This window comes from Molossus molossus, unplaced genomic scaffold (assembly GCF_014108415.1).
Source record: "Molossus molossus isolate mMolMol1 unplaced genomic scaffold, mMolMol1.p scaffold_m16_p_10, whole genome shotgun sequence".
Classification (NCBI taxonomy): domain Eukaryota; kingdom Metazoa; phylum Chordata; class Mammalia; order Chiroptera; family Molossidae; genus Molossus; species Molossus molossus.
This window is the reverse complement of record NW_023425345.1, coordinates 19271731-19293860: the sequence shown is the minus strand read 5'-3', so window position 1 is coordinate 19293860 and position 22130 is coordinate 19271731. Positions and strand designations below refer to the sequence as shown.

The following is a 22130-nucleotide window of genomic DNA, read 5'->3' as shown; positions in this document are numbered from 1 at the left end:
GGAAAAATGAGGAACATCTGTAATACATTCAACAATAAAAATTAAAAAAACATATCCAAAAAAAAAAAAAGTAAAAATCATATTGCTGACATTATCTTGTTAAAGCAAATGTACTGGGCCCCATGAACCATCAGGAACCAATCATTATTCCAATATATCAAAGTGTTATTATAAGGATCATACTAGAGAATGGGGGTAATAATAAAATAACAGTAAACACATATGTAGTATCTACTATACTTAGATACTTTTCCAAGAGCTTTTGTATTAACTTACTCAATATTCAGACCAACCCTGAAAGGAGATACAATTAACAGTACCATATCACAGATAACGAAACTGAGGCAAACAGAGGTTACAAGATGCATTCAAAGTTATATAACTAGTAAGTGCAATAGACAGGTTTTGGACCCAGGAAATCTAAGAGCAAAGGCTTAACCACTAGACTAGGCTACTTCTCTACCTCAGAGGGATGTCACTGTTGGGAGAGCTATAACTACTATTTATTCTTATTGTTAATATCAGTGTCATTATTATGACAGTACAATGGGAATTATGGATAAAGCAGCAGAAAAGACAACGTACTCGGAAAACCAGACCTGGAGTCATATATCTATCAGAAACTGTATACATTGAGCAAGTTACTCAGCCCTTTGGAATCTCAGTAAAACAGAAGTCCTTTTAGCTGTCCCACAAGGATATCAGGATGACTAAATGGCAAGAAAGCTCCCTATGATCTGAAAAATGCTATAAGCTAATATGATTTTACTATTTAAAATACCAGTTCTTTTGTTTCATCTAACCTTGCTTTCATATATTCAACACACTAGAAGTCAAAATACAAAATCTTAAAGTCCTGAATATTAAATTTCACTCGGGGGGTAAAAGCAGGATCTACCTGCTTTTCACTGTGTAGTGCTAATCTCTGGTGAGGTCCCTTATCCTTTTTTAAATGACATGGCTGTGCCACTCACATTTCCCTATCAAGTTTTCTGAAATTATTATCGGCAAATACTCAGATCCCCCTAAGCCTTTTTTAAAATATAATATTCTTCAGTTTATTACTTGCAAATGTTTTCAGCATCTGAGAACAGCATCAATTTCTTGGAAATAAAATAGTAAATTTCACTTTAACTGAAAAATTTAGAGGCTAAGATCTGGCAACCATAATGTAAATGGAGCAACATTCTAAGGGAGGAGAGTGATCCCTTTGAAGCGAGGAAAGAAGGCAGTAAAACTAACTTCTCCATTAGACACATAAAAAAAAGTTTTAATTTTAGTTTATTTTAAAGCAAAATAAAAAATGAATGTGATAATAATGACCATATATTGAGTCCAGTTGTATTATATTTGTCTTTATAACAATGCAGTTGTAAGATTAAATTTTTAATAATTTTTATGGAGGAAGGGACCCACAAAGGGAAAAGTGCTTAAGGCCAATGGCAATCATAATATGGCCCAGGGACTGAAGGAACACAGATGCAGTAGTGGGCAGAAAGGGGCTGGGGAAGCAGCATCAACTCAAGAACCTATAAAATGGGATAGTTTGTACTATTTCACACATATTATATATCACAGGTTCCTGGCTCTAGGCTTACAGACTCAAGCCTTCACTCCTCATTCTGAAGTTAAATGCCCTTCAGGACCTGTATACACCTGTCCTTCCACTCAACTCCTTTATAAGAAAAGCTTCCTTTCCCATAGTCAACCGACATTTTCCATTACTTAAAAAAAATTGTGGTAGCCCTGGTCAGTTTGGCTCAGCGGTTAGAGCGTCGGCCTGCGGTCCTGAGAGACCCAGGTTCGGTTCCCGCTAAGGGCACGTACCTCGGTTGCAGTTTGTCCCCAGCCCTGGTTGGTTGTGCGGGTGGCAGCCACTCGATGTGTCCCTTCACGTCGATGTTTCTCTCTCTCTGTCTCTTCCTCTCTCTCCCTCCCACTCTACCTGAACAAAAATGGAAAAATGTCCTCAGGTGAGGATAAAAAAAAAAAAATTGTGGTAAAATATACAACATACAAAATTAACCATTTGTTATTGTGGTTGAATACGCATAGCAAAAATTATTTTAACGTATACAGTTTTGTAGAATTAAGTCCATTCCTATTTTTATGGAATCATCATCACCATCCATATGCAGAAAATTTTCATCTTCCTCAATTGAAACTCTGTACTCATTTAACAATAACTCTCTATTCCTCCTTTTCCCCAACCCCTGACAACCGCTATTCTACTTTCTGTGTCTATGAATTTGACTACTCTAGGTACCTCATATAAGTGGAGTCATATTATATTTGTCCTTTTGTTTCTGATTGATTTCACTTAACATAATGTCTTCAAGGTTCATTCAGTTGTATCATGTGTCAGAATTTCTTTCCTTTTTAAGGCTGAATGATATTCCACTGAATGTACACATCATATTTTGTTTATCTATTCATCTATTGATAGACATTTGGGTTGTTTCCATCTTTGTGAATAATGCTGCTGTGAGCATTTGTGTACAAATGTCTGTCTGAGTTCGTGCTTTCAATCACCTCCAATGAAGATAACTTCATTCTAGGCCTTATATTATTTTTAAAAACAATTTTTCAAATACAATGTCTGACACAAAATAAAAAATTATCATATTCACAGGGAATCAAAAGAAGATAAATGAGAACCAGCAGCAGCAACAACAACAACAAAAAAACCCAGAACAGATTTACATAAATATGCCCATTTGATCTTTGACAAAGATACAAAAGCCATTCAGTGGAGGAAAGACAGCATTTTCAACAAATGACACTGAAGTAATTGAACAGCCATAGACATAGAAATGAACCTCAACTTAGGTCTCACATCTTATATAAATGTTAACACAAAATGGCTTTTGGACTTACATGTAAAATGTAACTCTATAAGGCTTTTAGAAAAAAGAAAACCTAGCCCTGGCCGGTTTGGCTCAGCGGTTAGTGTCGGCCTGCGGTCCGGAGAGACCCAGGTTCGGTTCCCGCTAAGGGCACGTACCTCGGTTGCAGTTTGTCCCCCGCCCTGGTTGGGTCGTGTGGGTGGCAACCACTCGATGTGTCCCTTTCACGTCGATGTTTCTCTCTCTCTCTCTCCCTCTCCCTCTATCTGAACAAAATATCGAAAAATGTCCTCGGGTGAGGATAAAAAAAAAAAAAAAGAAAAAAGAAAACCTAGGAGAAAACCTTCAGGACCTAGGGCTAAGCAAAAAATTATTAGACTTGATACCAAAAGCACTATTAAAACTTTTTTTGATAAATTGGACTTCATCAAAATTTAAAACTGTTTCTCTGCAAAAGACTATTAAAAGCATGATTACAACAGTATTTTCTTTTTTAATCCTCACCCAAGGATATTTTTCCATTTATCTTCAGACAGAGTCGGGGGGGGGGGGGAAGAGAGAGAGAAACATCAATGTGAGAGAGACACATCAGTTGGTTGCCTGAATAGACACTTCTCCAAAAGGGATATACAGATGGCCAATAGACATATGAAAAAATGCTCAAGGTCACTAATCACCAGAGAGATGAAAATTAAAAACATAATGAGATTATCATCTTACCTCTGTGAGAATGGCTATCATCCATAAATCAACAAGCAATAAGTGCTGGAGAATACATGGAGAAAAGGGAACCCTCATACACTGCTGGTGGGAATGCAGACTAGTGCAACTACTGTGGAAAACAGGATTTCCTCAAAAAATTAAAAATGGAACTGCCTTTTGACCCAGCAATCCTACTTCTGGGAATATATCGTAAGAATTCCAAAACACCATTCAGAAAGAATATACGCACCCCTATGTTTGTAGCAGCACAACAATAGCCTTGATTTGGAGACAGTCCAAGTGCCCCATCAGCAGATGAGTGGATAAAAAAGCTGTGGTACATTTACACAATGGAATACTACATGGCTGTTGAAAAAGAAGGAACTATTACCTTTTGCGACAGCATGGATGGACCTGAAGAGTATTATGCTAAGCAAAATAAGTCAGTCAGAGAAAGACAAATACCATATGTTCTCACTAATATGTGGAATCTAATGAACAAAATAAACTGACGAACAAAATAAAACCGGAAGCATAGATACATGGAACAGACTGGATGGTGCCTGAGAGGGGGGAGAAGGGGTGATTGGATAAAGACGGTGAAGAGATTACCTAAAGAGTATATAGGCATACCCACTGAACATGGACAATAGTTTGGTGAAGGCCAAGGGAAGGGAAGGTAGGGAAGAGTGGATATGGAAAAAGGGCGGGATGGGCGGGGGGGATACCTGCAATAATGTCACAGAACATTAAATTTTTTTAATAAAAAGAACATAAAAATAACATTGGAAGAAAATATTTGTGAAGCACATTTACAAGAAAGGACTACTATCTAGAATATATGAAGAACTCTCAAAACTCAACAATAAAAAAAAGCAAATAATACAGTTAGAAAATGAAAGACATTTTACTGAAGAGGCTATATAGATGACACATATTCCACATCATTAGCCATTAGAGAAATGCACATTAAAACCACAGTGAGCCCTGGCCAGTTTGGCTCAGCGGTTAAAGCGTCGGCCTGCGGTCCTGAGAGACCCGGGTTCGGTTCCCGCTAAAGGCGCGTACCTTGGTTGCAGTTTGTCCCTGGCTCTGGTCAGTCGTGCGGGTGGCAGCCACTCAATGTGTCCCTTTCACATCGATGTTTCTCTCTCTCTCTCTCTCTGTTACTCTCTCTCCCTCCCACTCTACCTGAACAAAAAATGGAAAAATGTCCTCGGGTGAGGATTAAAAAAAAAAAAAACACAGTGAAAGCCCGGCCAGTGTGGCTCAGTAGTTGAGCGTCGACCCATGCACCAAGATGTCACCATTTTGATCCTAGTCAGGGCACATGCCCAGGTTGTGGGCCAAATCCCTAGTGGGGTGCATGAAGGAGGCAGCCAGTCAATGTTCTCTCTCATCAATGTTTCTTCTATCTCTTTCTCCCTCTCCCTTCCTCTCTCTAAAATCAATAAAGAAAATAATAATAATTAAAAAAAAAAAAAGCCCTGGCCAGTTTGGCTCAGCAGTTAGAGCGTCGGCTTGTAGACCAGAGAGTCCTGGGTTTGGTTCCCACTAAGGGCTCATGATTTGGTTGCGGTTGGGGCCATGTGGGTGGCAATTAGTTGATGTGTCTCTCTCACATCGATGTTTCTCTCTCTCTTCCCCCCTTTCTCACTCCCATTCTGTCTGAAGATTAATGTAAAAATGTCCTTGGGTGAGGATGAAAAAATAATAATAATAATAAAATAAAACCACAATGAAGGCCATGGCTGGGTAGTGCACTTGGTTAGCATGTCGTTCCAATACATCAAGGTTGCAAGTTTGATACCAGATAAAGGCACATAAAAGAATTAGCCAATGAGCCCTGGCCGGTTTGGCTCAGCGGTCAGAGCGTCGGCCTGTGGACCAGAGAGTCCCAGGTTCGGTCCCCGATAGGGGCACGTACCAAAAAATAAAATAAAGTTAACAATATGTATATATTTTTTAACCTTTTTTTTTTTTTTTTTATCCTCACCCGAGGACATTCGGTGTGAAAGGGACACATCAAGTGGTTGCCACCCGCACGACCAACCAGGGCCGGGGACAAACTGCAACCGAGGTACGTGCCCTTAGCGGGAACCGAACCCCGGTCTCTCTGTACCGCAGGCCGATGCTCTAGCCGCTGAGCCAAACCGGCCAGGGCTAAAGTTAACAATATTTAAAAAAAAAAGAATTAGCCAATGAATGCATAAATAAGTGGAACAAAAAATCAATCTCTCTCTCTCTCTCTTTCTCAAACCAAAGAATACAAAAATAAATAAATAAAATCACACTAAAATACCACTAACGTCTATAAAAATGGTTAAAATAAAAAAATAGCCCAGCCAGTGTGGCTCAGTGGACTGAGCGTCGTCCTATGGACTGAGAGGTCGGGGTATGATTCCTGGTTGTAGGCTCAAGCCCAGTGGAGGGGGCGGGGGCTGCATTTCTCTCTCATCCATGTTCCTATCTCTCTCTCTAAAAAAATCAATAAAAACATATTTTTTAAAAAATAGTGATAATAGAGAACCCAAAAATTGACCCAAGACATTATGCTCAATTAATATTTGACAAAGGTGGCAAGAGCATACAATGGAGTAAAGACAGCCTCTTTAATAAATGGTGTTGGGAAAATTGGACAGCTACATGCAAAAAAATGAAACTAGACCATCAACTTACACCATACACAAGAATAAACTCAAAATGGATAAAAGACTTAAATGTGACTCGTGAATCCACAAAAATCCGAGAAGAAAATGTTGGCAACAAAATTTCAGACATCATACGCAGAAGAATTTTCACTGATACAATGCCTAAGGCAAGAGAAACAAAGGAAAAAAATGAAAATGAACACATGGGACTATATCAAACTAAAAAGCTTCTGCACAGAAAAAGAAACAACCATCAAAATGGAAAGGGAACCCACTGTATGGGAGAGCATAATTGCCAACGATACATCAGATAAAGGGTTAATTTCCAAAATATCTAGAGTACTCATACAACTCAACAAAAGGAAGACAAAGAACCCAATTAAAAAATGGGCAGAGGCCCTGGCCGGTTTGACTCAGCAGTTAGAGCATCAGCCTGCGGTCCAGAGAGACCCAGGTTCGGTTCCCGCTGGGGGCGCGTACCTCGGTTGCAGTTTGTCCCTGGCCCTGGTTGGGTCGTGCGGGTGGCAGCCACTTGATGTGTCCCTTTCACACCGATGTTTCTCTCTCTCTCTCTTCCTCTCTCTCCCACTCCATCTGAACAAAAAATGAAAAAATGTCCTCGGGTGAGGATGAAAAAAAAGGAGGGGGGGGGGCAGAGAACCTAAAGAAACACCTCTCCAAACAGGACATACGAATGGCCAAGAGACATATGAAGAAATGCTCAACATCACTAATCATCAGAGAGATGCAAATTAAAACAACCATGAGGTATCACCTCACACCTGCCAGAATGGCCGCCATCAACAAATCATAAAACAACAAGTGCTGGCGAGGGTTTAGAAAAAAAGGGGCTCTAGTACACTGCTGGTGGGAATGCAGACTGGTTCAGCCACTATGGAAAACACTATGGTGTTTCCTCAAAAAATTAAAAATTGAACTGCCATTTGATCCAGTGATCCCACTTCTAGGAATATATCCTAAGAAGCCTAAAACACCAATCAGAAAGATTGTACCCCTATGCTCATAGTGGCACTATTTACAATCACTAAGATCTGGAAACAGCCCAAGTGTCCATCAGTAGATGAGTGGATAAAAAAGCTGTGGTGTGTATATATATACAATGGAATACTATGCAGTTGTAAGAACGAAAGATCTCTTATCCTCTGAGACAACATGGAGGGACCTTGAGAGTATTATGCTAAGTGAAATAAGCCAATGAACAAGGTGGGTTGATGAATGAAATAGACCCAGAGACACAGAAAGGAGTATGGTTCAGACTGACAAACCTCACAGTAGGGGGGCAGGGAGAATGGGTGAGATAAACCAAAGAACTTATATGTATATATGCATAACCAATGGACAGAGACAACAATGCTAGGGGGGTAAGGGGAGGGATGGGGAGGAGGGTATCTAGTGGGGGAAAAGGAGAAACATCTGTAACAAAAATAAATTAATAAAATTTGGGAAAAAATAAAAATAGTGATAATATCCACATTCTGGTAAGGTTGTGAAGAAATGGGACCATTAATACATTGCTGATGGGAATGTAAAAATGTACGGCTTTGCTAAAAAACAGTTTGGCAATTTCATATAAAAGTAAACATGAAATTACCATACAGCCCAGCAACTGTTCTTCTGGGCATTTATAAGAGAGAAATCAAAACTTATATTTACATAAAAACCTATACATAACTGTTTTAGCAGCTTTCATAATAGCCAAAAAGTGGAAGGAAGGAAGGAAGGAAGGAAGGAAGGAAGGAAGGAAGGAAGGAAGGAAGGAAGGAAAAAATCCAGATGTCTTTAAAGGAGTGAATGGTTAAAGAAATTGTGATACATCCATACCATAGAATACTACTGAGCAATAAAAAAGAATAACTACTGATACACACAACCTGGATGAATCTCTAGAGAATTAAGCTGACCTAAAAAAAAAAAAAAAAAAAAAAAAAAAATGGCAATCATCGGAAGTTACACATTATATGATTCCATTTCCTATAACATTTGTGAAACAACAAAAATATAGAAATGGGGAACACATTGGTGGTTGCTAAGGTTTAAGAGGGAATGGGATGGGAGGGACATGGTCATGGCTGCAAAAAGACACGAGTGATACCTGCAGTGATGGAAATACTTTGAATCTTGACTGCATCAATATGAATATCTCAGTTGTGATACTGTACTATAGTTTTGCAAGATGTTGCCATGTGCCCTAAGAAGCCTGAAACACCAATCAGGAAGAATATATGCACCCTCATGTTCATAGCAGCACTATTTACAATAGCTAAGATCTGGAAACAGCCCAAGTGTCCATCAGTAGACGAATGGGTAAAAAAGCTGTGGTACATATACACAATGGAGTACTATGCAGTGGTAAGAAAGAAAGATCTCTTATCCTTTGAGACGACATGGAGGGACCTGGAAAGTATTATCCTAAATGAAATAAGCCAAGCAGAAAAAGACAAATACCACATGATCTCACTTATATACAGAATATAATGAACATAACAGTCTGAGGAATACGGTAGACCCAGAAACATGGAAGTAGGGCACAGACTGACATCCCTCAGAGAAGGGGGTGGGGGGTTGGGAGGAGCTAAACCACAGAACTTATATGCATATATGCATGACCAATGGACATGGACAACAAAGCCCAGGACAGGGCGGAGGTGGGTGGGGAGGGGGGTGCCAATGGGGTAAAAAAGGAGAAACATCTGTAACAAAAAAATAAATACAAAATTTAAAAAAAGTAACATCTCATAAACTCAAAGAGATTATATTTTATAATGTAATAAGAATATACTATTTAAAATAATTAACCTTATTGTGAATTTATTTCATGCCAAGTACTACATTAAGCATTTTCTATACATGTTCTCATTTAATCCTCACGATATAAATAAAGACTCTTTATGGCACTGTTTGAAAATATCCATAATATAGAAAGAGGCAAAAGATAATTGCATGTGTGTTCAATGTCACACTAGAGCATTGTCAACCAGGACTAGCCAAGAGTTCTGTAATTTTCTAGTTCTCTCTATATTTTGTTGATATTGATGAAAGTTTTAACAACTCTGGAAAAAAAAAAAAGATGTTGCCATGTGGGTAAATGGGTAAAGCATATATGGGATCTCTCTATATTGTTTGTTATAATTGCATGCAGATCTCTCTACAATTACCTTAAAATTAAAAGTTTAATTTAAAGAACTATATATGTCGCTAGCGTTATTTTTCTGTTAGACTGTGCTGCCTTTAGAGAATTTGTAAGATCTCCTGAGACAAAGGCTTCATATCACATGGATATGAAGCATAATGGATGCTTTATTGAATTGAAAACACTATAAATTTTTTGTCTCACTGCTGACATTCACGAATAACTTACTAAAATGGTTAACACAAAGTATCACTAATATAAAGTTCTGTCAATATCTCACTTGCTGCTTTTATTCTTTTTTTCTTAACTTGGATGATTATTTATAAATCTAACTAGTAATTTCTACTTACATGTTTTTTCCGTAGATTTACTTGATGCAATATGGTGGTGGTCTTTTTCTGCTTTTACAAGATGATTTTCCTTACAACACCCTATTCTTGAACAGTTGGTTTTGTCAACTGTGGTCATGGGATTGCAATCACTTTGCAAGGTACTGTGTCTCTTCAACGTTGACTTTTTGGTTTCACACTCATAAGCTCCTTCAATGAGATCATGCCAATTGTAATTCACAAGATTTACAGTTCCCACAGGGACAGTAATATTATACTCAGCATATTTCTGCAATGTTTCCCCAAGTTCACACAGTATTTCAGCAGCAATGAGTTTGTATTCTTCAAACAGATTCTTTTGTAGGTATAACTTGGAAGGTGTTTGTAAAATGGCAGATGAGTGAAACTCATAATTCTCCTCCAATGTAGCTACTGTAGATAGTCTTGATCTCTCTTCTAGTTCTCCACATTCCTTACTCTTTGTAGAACTGTAAAAAACATATGTGAGCCTTAAAGATATTTAATACTTTTTAACCTAGTCATTTGACTTCTAGAATCTATCTTAAAATATAACACCTGGCCAGTGTGGCTCAGTGGATTGAGCATCTCCCCATAGACTGAGAGGTCCCGGTTTGATTCCTGATTGAGGCACATGCCCAGGTTGTGGGCTCAATCTCCAGCAGAGGATGTACAGGAGGCAGCTGATTGATGTTTCTCTCTCACATTAATGATTCTGTCTCTAAAAAAATCAGTAAGAACATATTTTTTAAAAAGATATATAACATCTATGTATAAAGTTGCTAACTGTAACATTATTTTTGATGTTAGTAAAAATTGAAAAGTACCTAATAGCTCATAGGAATATAGCTAAGTAAATAATGCCATACCCATACATGTGTAACCATAAACACTGTTTGGACAATTTCTTAATAACTTGGGGAAATGCTTATGGTCTAATATCATATAAAAATATATACAATTGCATATGTGGAATGATCGCAATTTTATAGTGTATATATCATATATCTGGTAGTAAAGAGACTAAGCAAATATCTACCAAAAATTAAATTGTGTGATTATAAAAGTCATTTTTTTTCTTTTATACTTTTCTAAATTTTCCACAATAAACATTTATGTTTATACACAGAAGATAAAAACCAATATGTGTTTGCTGTTTATTGTTTAATTATAAAATAAAACAGAGATCATTTCTTCCAGAAAACCTTCCCTGAATTTCTTAGGTTCTAAGTCAACAAACACATTGTATTCTCTTAGCCAGTCTAACACACCTCTATCAGATGTTTCTGTGAGTATCTGGGATAAGACAGAAACTAAACAGGTAAACCTCATGTTTGCCACCACCACCACCCTTGTAGGAGGTTAGGTGCAGGGAGAGGGAATTTACCAATTCTAGAAGAGGCATCTGAGAGGCTTAGAGACTGATGACGACTTTTGATAGCTATGCGGGGGGCTACGGGTTCAAAATTTAAATATTCTCCTCTGAACCAGTTGTTCAAAGATTTCTAAGACAGCTGCTGTATGCATTACAATATTTTATTTAATTTACTGGGGTTACATTGGTTAATAAAATTATACAGGTTTAAGTTGTACAATTATATAATATGCCATATGTATATTGTATTGTGTGTTCACCACCCTAAGTCATGTCTCATTTCATCACCATTTATCCCCCCCTTTACCCTCTCCTGCCTCCTCCTCACTCCTATTTGCCATTACAATTTCAAAATGTTCTCTTTCACCAAGTCAGTGGGGTGAAACATGTCAACACCCAAGGGAGTTTCATCTGAATAAAGTTTTTATAAAATGGTACACACTACTAAAGAGTCACTTGCATTTTTCCTCTAAATGGTGGTTCTATTAGCATATTTTGAAAAATAACATTGGTTTCCCAACCAAGGGTTTAATGTCAAAAGGTAACTTTTTTAGATCAAAAGCTATTTGAATTCGCATAAGAATTGTAAATGTAAGGGACTTCCGGTCAAGATGGCGGCGTAGGGAAACGCAGTATCGCGTTCTGCCACAACCACATCCAAGTTACAACAAAACTACAGAACAACCATCATCCAAAATCGCCTGAAATCAAGCTGAATGAAAGTCCTACAACTACGTAATTAAAAAAAAAAAAAAGCAGCTACATCCAGACCGGTAGGAGGGGCGGCGGCGCGAGGGGTGGCGGCAGCGGCGGCGGACGGGCTGGTCCCACACCCAAGTGTGGCGGATAAAAATCAGGAGGCTCCCGTGGCTGGGAAGGTCCTTCCTGAGGACTGAGGGGTCCCCATCCCACACCAGGTGCCCCGCTCAGGTTTCCAGTGCCAGGAAGAGAATCCCCATAACTTCTGGCTGGAAAAACCAGCAGAAACTGAGGCTCAGGGAAGCTGACCTGGCTGGAGCCACAGGCAGCTCCCTAAAGGGCCCACGCACGGACTTATCGGACTCTCTCCCTCTAAGCTCGGAGGGGAGGCAGCTCGAGGGGCACCAGAGACATACAGAAAAGAACTGAGCTGTTTGGCACTGGAGCGAGGGCTGGAGAGGGAGCTTTCTCGGGGACAAACGTGCTGTAAGAGGCCTTTGTTCCTTTGGTGAGCCCTTCCCTGGAGCAGCAGACAGAAGCCATATCTGGGACTCCAGCAACCTGGCTCACACTGGTAGCCCCACCCTGCTGACTCCCTGAGGCCCCGCCCCGCCCCGCCCCACACAACTTTCAAGCCCACCTAAGCTGTTGCTACTTGCTTAACCATAGGATTGGCCTGTCTTGGATCCTGCTTCAGGTTTTTCCTAAATTCTTTCAAACAAGCAGCATCGGGTCTCAGCGAGCCCCATACCTCTCATTAAGTAATACACAGAAACAAACACAGAGAGGCAGCCAAAATGAGGATACAAAGAAACAGGTCCCAAATGAAAGAACAGAACAAAACCCCAAGAAAAGAACTAAGTGAAATGGAGATAAGCACCCTAACAGATGCTGAGTTCAAAATACTGCTTATAAGGATGCTCAATGAACTCAGTGAGGGCCTCAAGAGCATAAAAAAGTACCAGTCAGAAACGATCGCTGCACAGTTAGAAACGAAGGAGGCTTTAACTGAAATAAAGAATAATTTACATAGCTTCAATAATAGAGTACGTAAATCCAAGGAGCAAACCATCGATTTGGAATATAAGGAAGCAAAAAACGCCCAACCAGAACAGCAAAAAGAAAAAAGAATCCAAAAAAATGAGGATAGTGTAAGGAGCCTCTGGGACAACTTCAAGCGTGCCAACATTCGCATCTTGGGGGTGCCGGAAGGAGAAGAGAGAGAACAAGAAATCGAAAACCTGTTTGAAACAATAATGGCAGAAAACTTTCCTAACTTGGTGAAGGAAACAGACATACAAGTCCAGGAAGCACAGAGAGTCCCAAACAAGATGAACCCCAAGAGGCCTACACCAAGACACATCATCATCAAAATGCAAAAGGTTCAAGACAAAGAGAGAATCCTAAAAGCAGCAAGAGAAAGGCAGCTAGTTACCTACAAGGGAGTTCCCATTAGGCTGTCAGCTGATTTCTCAAAAGAAACTTTGCAGGCCAGAAGGGAGTGGCAAGAAATATTCAGAGTGATGAAAACCAAGAACCTACAACCAAAATTACTCTATCCTGCAAAGCTGTCATTTAGAATCGATGGACATATAAAAACTTTCCCAGACAAGAAAAAGTTAAAGGAGTTCATCACTACCAAACCGTTATTATATGAAATGATGAAGGGTCTTTTTAAAGAAAAAGATAAAATGTATGAACAAACAAAATGGCAATGAATACATATCTATCGACAATGGAATCTACAAACAAAATGAACAGGAAGAACAGGAACATTCTCATAGATACAGAGAACATTTTGTTGGTTGCCAGTTGGGAAAGGGGTTGGGGGAATGGATGAAAAAGGTGAAGGGAGTAAGAAGCACAAATTCATTCCTAGACTGACAAACCTCAAAGGGAAAGGGGTTGGGGGGGTGGGAAGAAATAAACCAAAGAACTTATATGCATAACCAATGGACACGGACAATAGTTTGGGAAAAGGTGGGAGGGGGGCGGGAGTGGGGAGGAGGGGGTCAATGGGGGAAAAATGTGGAACATCTGTAATGCATTTTACATCCAACAATAAAGATGTGGAAAAAAAAAAAAGAATTGTAAATGTAGATCTTTGGGCATTGGTTATATTTTTACATTACTGTTTAAAAAATGGAAGACCTATCTTTGAAAACTTTAAACATATTATTATAATAATAAGTCATAAATTCCTATATCTCTTTATAATAAGCTTTCAAAGTTGCTTTCATACACATTATTTCACCAAACTCTAATACTAACCACATGAGGCAGCTACTGTATTATCTCAATTTTATGGTATTTTCTTTGTAACATCTTATAAATATGCATTCATAATTATCAGATTTATCTATTGCTCAAATAAAGTAATAAAGACTATACTTAGAATAACAATATTAGTAACATTTGCCATATATTAATTGTCTCAGTTTTATCACATGTAAATGCAATGTAAATTATACCTCCTTCAGTAGATTATTAAGAAGGTTAAGAAATTTGATGTGTATTTAAAAACAATATTTATATATCTAGTTTATTTTTCAGACAGAAGCTCAAATAATGGACTGTCCAGTTCAAAACAAGACTTAATCTTGAGATGATCAGCAATGAAGTTCTTGGCACCTGGCCCAGTCTTAAAGTAGCTCCACTTCTCTAGGCACACAGCATATGAGAACAAGTGATTCATTCATTCAACAAATATTCAGCAGGCACAGTTGTAAGTCCTGGAGAAACACAGTGAAAAGGACAAACCTCTGCCCTCATGGATCTTACACTCTAGTTGGGGAAAGAATGAAAGAAGGGAGAAAAGGAGGAGAGAGATAAGAAAAAGAAAAGAAAATTACAGATAGCAATAATTGCACTGATGAAAATAAAACAGGGCCCTGGCCAGTTTGGCTCAGTGGTTGGAGTGTCGGCCTGCGGTCTGGAGAGACCCAGGTTCAGTTCCCGCTAAGGGCACGTACCTCAGTTGCAGTTTGTCCCCAGCCCTGGTTGGGTCATGTGGGTGGTGACCACTTGATGTGTCCCTTTCACGTCGATGTTTCTCTCTCTCTCTCTCCCTCCCACTCTATATGAACAAAATATCAAAAAAATAAAATAAAATAAAATAGGGCACTGTAAGAGAGTAATGGGTGGGGAGGGGGCAGATTTGGCTTCTTTGTATTGGGAGATCAGAGATGGCCTTTCTCAGGAGGTGACATTTGGGTTGAGAAAGAGCCAACCATAAAATAAATCTGGCAGAAAAACATTTAAAAGAGAGTGCACAGCAAATACAAAGAACCTAAGGCAAGAATGAGCTTGGTTGTGAAAGCAATAGATAGGCCATAATGGCTGGGGAGCAGTGAGTGACATGGAGTGGTATGCAAGGTCAGAGGACAGGAGAAGAAACCACAGAAGGACTTGCAGTTCCTGGTAACAAGTATGGACCTTATTCTTGATGCAACAGCAGCAGAATAGCTGGTAGAAGAGATGGGGTTTCCAAGCAGAGTGGACAGAAGCAATGCTTAACACATCCCCTGAGGAATGTATCAAATGAGAAAGCTGGGAAGCCAATAACCCCCTGAAGCTCTATGATAAACAGACCTACTTATTGCTTATATGACAATCTGACTCATTGATTACTAATTATAAGCCAAGCTCTGTGGATATAAAATGACCACAATATATTGAATTGCTTTTCAAACACAAACAGTTGGAAATGAAGAGACAATGGATTTCTGAAAATAGCAGCAACATGTAGTGTTCTTGAGAAAAAAAACAAAACTACAGATTGGTGTAAAATAGGGCTTCTCAACCCTGGTACTGTTAACATTTTGGATTAGATAATTCTCTGTTTTGGGGGCTGTCCTGTATTATAGGATGTTTAGCAGCGTCCCAGGTCTCTACATGCTAGATGACAATAGCACCATACCCCCCTAGTTGTGACCAACAAAAACATCTCCAGAAACTGCTAAATGTACCATGTGGGACAAACACTCCTGCTTGAGAACTCAGTATAATCGATAACTTAACTTTATATAGCTTTGTGATATATGTTCTAAGACAGGTTACGGTATTTTAATTTCCACTTCACAAGTTAAGAAATTGTAGTAACTATAAAGTAAAAATATTGTGGAATGACTAATTCCATTATTTCATTCACATTTGTGGGCTTGATACAATTCTATAGCTGTTAATTACAAATCTCTATTAAGCACATCCTATGTGCTAAGCACTGTTCTTGGTATTGGAGATAGAAAAGTGTTCAAGTGGATAAAAATTCCTGTCCTTATAGACCTGATATTCTCATGAGAAATGAGAGGGCAAACAAATAAGTAGGGGTATCATTTACAATGCTAGAAAGTGAGTAAGTGCAACAGAAAAGTTAGAAAGGGGGATACAGATTGCTAAAGTGGGGATGGGATAGAAATTTGCAATAGGATAATCAAGAAAAGTCTCACCACAAAGGTGATATTTAAATAAAGACTTACCGGGAAAAGGGAGCAAGCAGTGCTGAAAGCAGAAGGAACTGCTAGTGCAAGCTCCCTAAGGCAAGGGGGGGAGGGGGGAGAGGAGGGAAGGGGGAGGGGGGAGAAAGTGAGCTGGGTTTGTTATGGAAGAGCAAAGAAACCAGATGACTGGTCCATTCGACCAACTATGTTTACATTAATCACTAATCCGGGTAAAATGAAGTTCTCTGATTGACTTCATGGTCAGCTTCAATGTGGTAATTCCTTGATGTAGTTTCTTAGGGGATAAGGAATAGAGAAGGATTGATCCTGAGCACCTTGTAAGCCTTTGAAAATGTTAAGTGAGACCAGCAATTGAAGAGTAATTCCAAACATTTTACCTATGCGTAGCTCTTGAGGTGTCTCTCAAGTGGGGGAAATGGTCTTTGCATTTTCTCTTTCCCCATGTTTTCCTTTTGGGTTTCATCTAAAATGAAAGAAATCTTTCTATTTAAAAAGTAGAGAAAAATACTAGTCAAATTAGATTATTTTTAAAAAGTAAACTACAAGTTATGAGTCTGAGCTATATTGTTACCTGATCAAAGAAATAAATAGGCTCAGTAGCCAAAGATTTAGCTTCAGTAGAGTCTTCCATTCTGCCATGAGACCTAAGAAAGAGAAGTTAGAAATCTGAAAACAAGTTATGTCTACAAGCAATATTTCAAATATTTGATGGTTTTAAAGTTTAGATGTTTTATTTTCAATGAACTATAAAATATTGGGGGGGGGGGGTTGCAACACAACCATTCCTTTATCTCTATCTCCACTTCATAGGCTACTTGACATAGGTACAATCAGAAGGATTTCATGATACTGGCAAACAAAGCAATATCATGGTGATGCCAAGTTTCTCAACTTGGCATTTCTGACTTTTGGGCCAGATAATTGTGGTAAGGAGCTGTCTTGCTGTCTTGTGCATTACAGGATGTTTAGCAGTATCTCTGACCTCTACCCACCAGATGCCAGTAGCATTCCTTCTTACCCAGTTATGACAACAAAAAGTGACTCCAGACATTGCCAAATGTCTCCTGGGGATAAAAATTGTCCCTGGTTGAAAATGACTGTGCTGATGCAATAGCCCCCCCACCCCCATAGGTTTGAAAAGAAAGAAACCGATATAAGAATGAGTGATACTGGTAATGGCAACGTCATTAGAGCAGTGCCACTCAAATTGTGGTCAATGGACTAGGAGCATCAGCATCACCTGAGAGCTTATTAGAAATGCAAATCTTGCTAGACATTCTACTTTGAGTTATGGGGTACAAGATGCACCTCTGTGGTATGCGATTGTTTTGAGCTAAAGGCAACTTTAGCCTCAGGCTCACGAGAAACTTCTGCCCCTTCCTTAATAAGAAATTATCAGAGATAACCCCATTTAACCTATCTATAGGGCAAGAAAAACTTCTATTTACTAAGCAACTGTTCTTCTTATCATCTTGCAATAACTATTTGAAGCCCTCAAGGCACCTACCTCATCCCAAACTCAGGAAGTCTTCTTATATACCTTAATCCCCCTTTCTTATTTCATAAACTCTCATGCATGTGGGGTCCCTGACTCATATATGTGAGTTTCCCATATATGTGTATGTATTAAATTTGGTTATTTTCTCTTGCTAATCTACTAAAGGCTATTTAATTATTAGACTAGCCAGAAGAACCTTGAGGATAGAAGAAAATCTGTCCTCCCCAACAGCTATAACGTGATACATACATTTGTGAAAAACCTCATGTCCTGCAAAATTGTACACTAAAAATAATAAGGCTCATGGGAAAAATTGGGTGAGGGCGCATCACTTAAAATTTATGCTACTTTGGAACCATAGCACAAAGGAAAAACAACAATTGGTACCTCAGGAGTAACTTACACAGTCCAGGTAAGCACTTGTGGCCAGAGCTGCTTCAGGGGATATATTTTAAATACAACAGGGTAGAAATGCAAACATATGTGTACTGAAATGATGTGCATGAAGTAGATCTCCTTGCCAGTGGGGTTGACTTAAGGGGTGGGCACAGAAAAAAGTGAAACATGCCAGAATCTGAAACCTGTAAGTCTAATGATGTAATGATGTGTCTTTCTGGAGAGGGATCCATGAGGATTATTGCTCATTTTTATGTTTTTTGTTTGTATGTTTTAAGAGTTGAAAGAGTGTTTGCTAATGAAGCACCTGAACTGAAGGTTTTTTCTGTCCTAATAAAGGTTATAATTCTATTACCTCTACTGTGGCTTCTACCTTCACTAGAAAAATCAAGTATGAAAAATTGAGGATGGCAATTTCCACAGTACAGTGACAGCATTCCCTTATAGTCATTAGCTAATTTGCATTACAGAAACACAAATTGTGATAAAACAGACTATATATGTTTAGTTGGGAGGAGAGAATAACTAGCTAAAATAAATAAATGTATAGTATTTCAAATGTGGTCATTATCACCTTGAAGCAGAGACCAGGACCTGAGAAAATCAAGGAGTTAGTATAGTAAGAAGAGGGAAATAAAAGGATGATCCTAGCATAACAAAGAACTTCAAACAGTTCTAGTCTAGATTCACAACAAAAGGAAAGCTGGAGCTGTAAAAACAACTGAGCATTATGAGTACCCTAGACTCTTTCAAGAGGCGGGAGCAGGAAGGAGGAGGGTCAATGAGGGAAAAGGGGCAAAATCTGTAATACTTTCAACAATAAAGATAAATTTTAAAAATAAATAAATAAAAGAGGAAACTCTTCCCAACTCAGTCCATGAGGCCAGCATTACCATGATACAAAGACCAAAGGTATCACAAAAAGTCAACCACAAAACAATATCCCTTATGAGTGTAGACTCAAATATCCTTAACAAAATACTAGCAAATTAAAGTCAGAATCATATAAAAAGGATATACCTTATAGCCAAGTGGAATTTATCCCAGAATGCAAAGTTGGTTTAACATCCAAAAATCTACCAATGTAACAACCATATTAATAGAATAAAGGAAAAGAAACCACATGATCATCCTTATAGACACAAAAAAGATATTTGACTAAAACCAGCACCTTTTAATGATAAAAACATTCAACATTGCCCAGCCGGTGTGGCTCAGTGGTTGAGCGTCAACCCATGCACCAAGAGGTCCCTGGTTTGATTCGTGGTCAAGGCACATGCCCAGATTGTGAGACCAATCCCCAGTGTGGGACATGCAGGAGGCGGCCAATCAATGTTCTATCTCATCGATGTTTCTATCTCTCTCCCTCTCCCTTCCTCTATCTAAAAAAAATCAATAAAGAAAAAAAAAATGTTTTTAAGTAAGCTCCTCCTACTATTTAAAAAAAATCCAACAAACTAGGAATAAAAGGGAACTTCCTCAACCTCATAAAAGGCATCTTTAAAAAAACCCAGCTAGCCCTGGCCAGTATGCTCAGTGGTTAGAGCATCGGTCCGTGATCCAGAGAGACCAGGGTTCGATTCCCGCTAAGGGCACATACCTCGGTTGCAGTTTGTCCCGGCTCCAGTTGGGGTTGTGTGGGTGCCTGCCAATCGATGTGTCTCTTTTACATCAATGTTTCTCTCTCTCCCTTCCCTCCCACTCTATCTGAAGATAAATGCCAAAAAAAAAAGTACTTGGGTGAGGATAAAAAAACCCACAGCTAAAATATTTAATGGTGAAAGATTGCAATATTTCCCCCTAAAATCAAGAGCAAGATAAGGACAAGGGGTCAACTTTCACCACTTCCATTCTATATTATACTAAAAGTTTTTACCACAAGGCAATTAGGCAAAACAGAAGAAGAAAAAGAGAGACAGAGCACCCCATTTGAAAAGGAAGAAGTAAAACTATTTGCATGCGAAATGATCTTATAGGTAGAAAATCCTAAGGGATGCATGAAAAATTTATTAGAGATAATAAACAAATTCAGCTAGGTTGCAAGAATTAAGATCAATAGAGAAAAAGTAATTGTATTTTTATATGCTTGTTATAAACAAGTTAAAAGTGAAATTTAGAAAATCCTATTTACAATAGCATAAAAAATAAAATATTTAAGAATAAATTAAGCTAAAGAAGTACAAGACTTGTAACACTGAAGACTATAAAACACTGTTGTAATAAATTAAAAAAGACTGCCCTGGCTGATGTGGCTCAGTTGGTTGAGTGCCATCCCATGCACCAAGAGGTTGAAAGTTTGATTCCTGATCAGGGCACATGCCTGGGTTGTGGACTGAATCCCCAGTAGGAGGCATACAGGAAGCAACCAATCCATGTTTCCCTCTCATGAATGTTTCTCTCTCCCCCCCTCATTTCTTCTTTCTCTAAAATCAATAAAAAAAATTTTTTTAAATTAAAGAAGACTTAAATATAAGGAAAGACATCCTGTATTTATGTATTGGAAGACTTAATATTGTTAAGATGGTAATACTTCTTAAGTTGATCTACAGATTCAATGTAATCTCTGTCAAAATTCCAATGGTCATTTTTGAAAAAATTAACAAGCTAAATTTTCTAAAATTCACATGGAAATTCAAGGAACCAGAATATCCAAAACAATCTTGGGAAAAAAAAGAACAAATCTCTAATTTTGAAACTTAATACAAAAGCTACAGTAATCAGCCCTGGCCAGTTTGGCTCAGCGATTAGAGCGTCGGCCTGTGGTCCGGAGAGACCTGGGTTCGGTTCCTGCTAAGGGCACGTACTTCGGTTGCAGTTTGTCCCCGGCCCTGGTTGGTCGTGCGGGTGGCAGCCACTCGATGTGTCCCTTCACGTCGATGTTTCTCTCTCTCTTTCCCTTCCTCTCTCTCTCCCTCCCACTCTAGCTGTACAAAAAATGGAAAAATATCCTCGGGTGAGGATAAAAAAAAAAAATAATAATAATAAAAAGCTACAGTAATCAAATGTGGTACTGACAATGAGGATAGATATAAAAATCAATGGATTAGAATTGAGTCTAGAAATAAATCCTCATATTTATGGTAAATTAACTTTTGACAAGGGTGCCAAGACAATTCAATGGAAGAAAGAATAGTCTTTTGAATGCATGGTAACGGAACAACTGGATATCACATGTAAATGAATGAAATTAAACAATGACATCACACCATATATACAAAAAATTAACTGCAAACAGATCACAGAATGAAAAAATATTTGCAACTCATATATGTAGTAAGGGTCTAGTGTTCAGAATATATAAAGAACTCAAACTCAAGAATAAAAAAACAAATAACTCAACTTAAAATGGGCGAAGGATTTGGATAGACATTTCTTCTAAGAATATATGCAAAGAGACAATAATATATGAAAAGATGCTCAACATCATGAGTCATTAGGTAAATGCCAGTCAAAATCACAATGAGATACCACTTCATACCCACTAGGAAGGCTATAGTAAAAATAAAACAGACAATAATAAGTTTTGACAAGGATATGAACAAACTTCATGTACTGCTCATAAAAATGTAAAATGGTACAGTTGCTACTGAAAACAGCCTGGTAGTAAAACTCAAATTCAAAAAGATATATGTATTACTATGTTCATTGCAGCATTGTTTACAATAGCCAAGATAGGGCAGCAACCTAAGTGTGCATTGATAAATGACGGGATGAAGAAGATGTGGTACATATATACAATGTACTATTACTCGGCCATAAAAAAATGAAATCTTACCATCTGCAACAACATGGATGGACCTAGAGGATATTATGCTAAGTGAAATAAGTCTGATAGAGAAAGAAAAATACCATATAACTTCACTTTTATGTGAAATCTAAAAAACAAAATAAACAAACAAAATGAAAACAAACTCATAAATACAGAGAACTGATTGTTGCCAGATGGGAGGGGCTGGAGAACTGAGTGAAAAAGGTGAAGGGATTAAGAAGTACAAATTGGCAGTT

General features: G+C 38.4%; 1 protein-coding gene across 11 annotated transcripts in view; it reads right to left on the bottom strand.

Annotated features, from left to right (window-relative positions):
• The window catches only part of LOC118623426 (uncharacterized protein C3orf20-like), a 116014-nt gene that overhangs the window by 87986 nt on the left and 5898 nt on the right, over positions 1 to 22130 (bottom strand). For 6 of the 11 annotated variants that reach the window (XM_036250976.1, XM_036250977.1, XM_036250978.1 and 3 more), the window contains exons 4-7: positions 19726 to 19770; positions 16803 to 16875; positions 16609 to 16694; positions 9701 to 10167 (exon numbers count right to left, since the gene is read on the bottom strand). In XM_036250976.1, the coding sequence (XP_036106869.1) occupies positions 9701 to 10167; positions 16609 to 16694; positions 16803 to 16875; positions 19726 to 19770 (671 nt within the window). Of the gene's footprint in view, positions 1 to 9700; positions 10168 to 10403; positions 10419 to 14488; positions 14504 to 14832; positions 14848 to 16490; positions 16506 to 16608; positions 16695 to 16802; positions 16876 to 19725; positions 19771 to 22130 lie in introns of those variants that run through there. The other 5 variants (XR_004958271.1, XR_004958275.1, XR_004958272.1 and 2 more) reach the window with 5 other exon arrangements.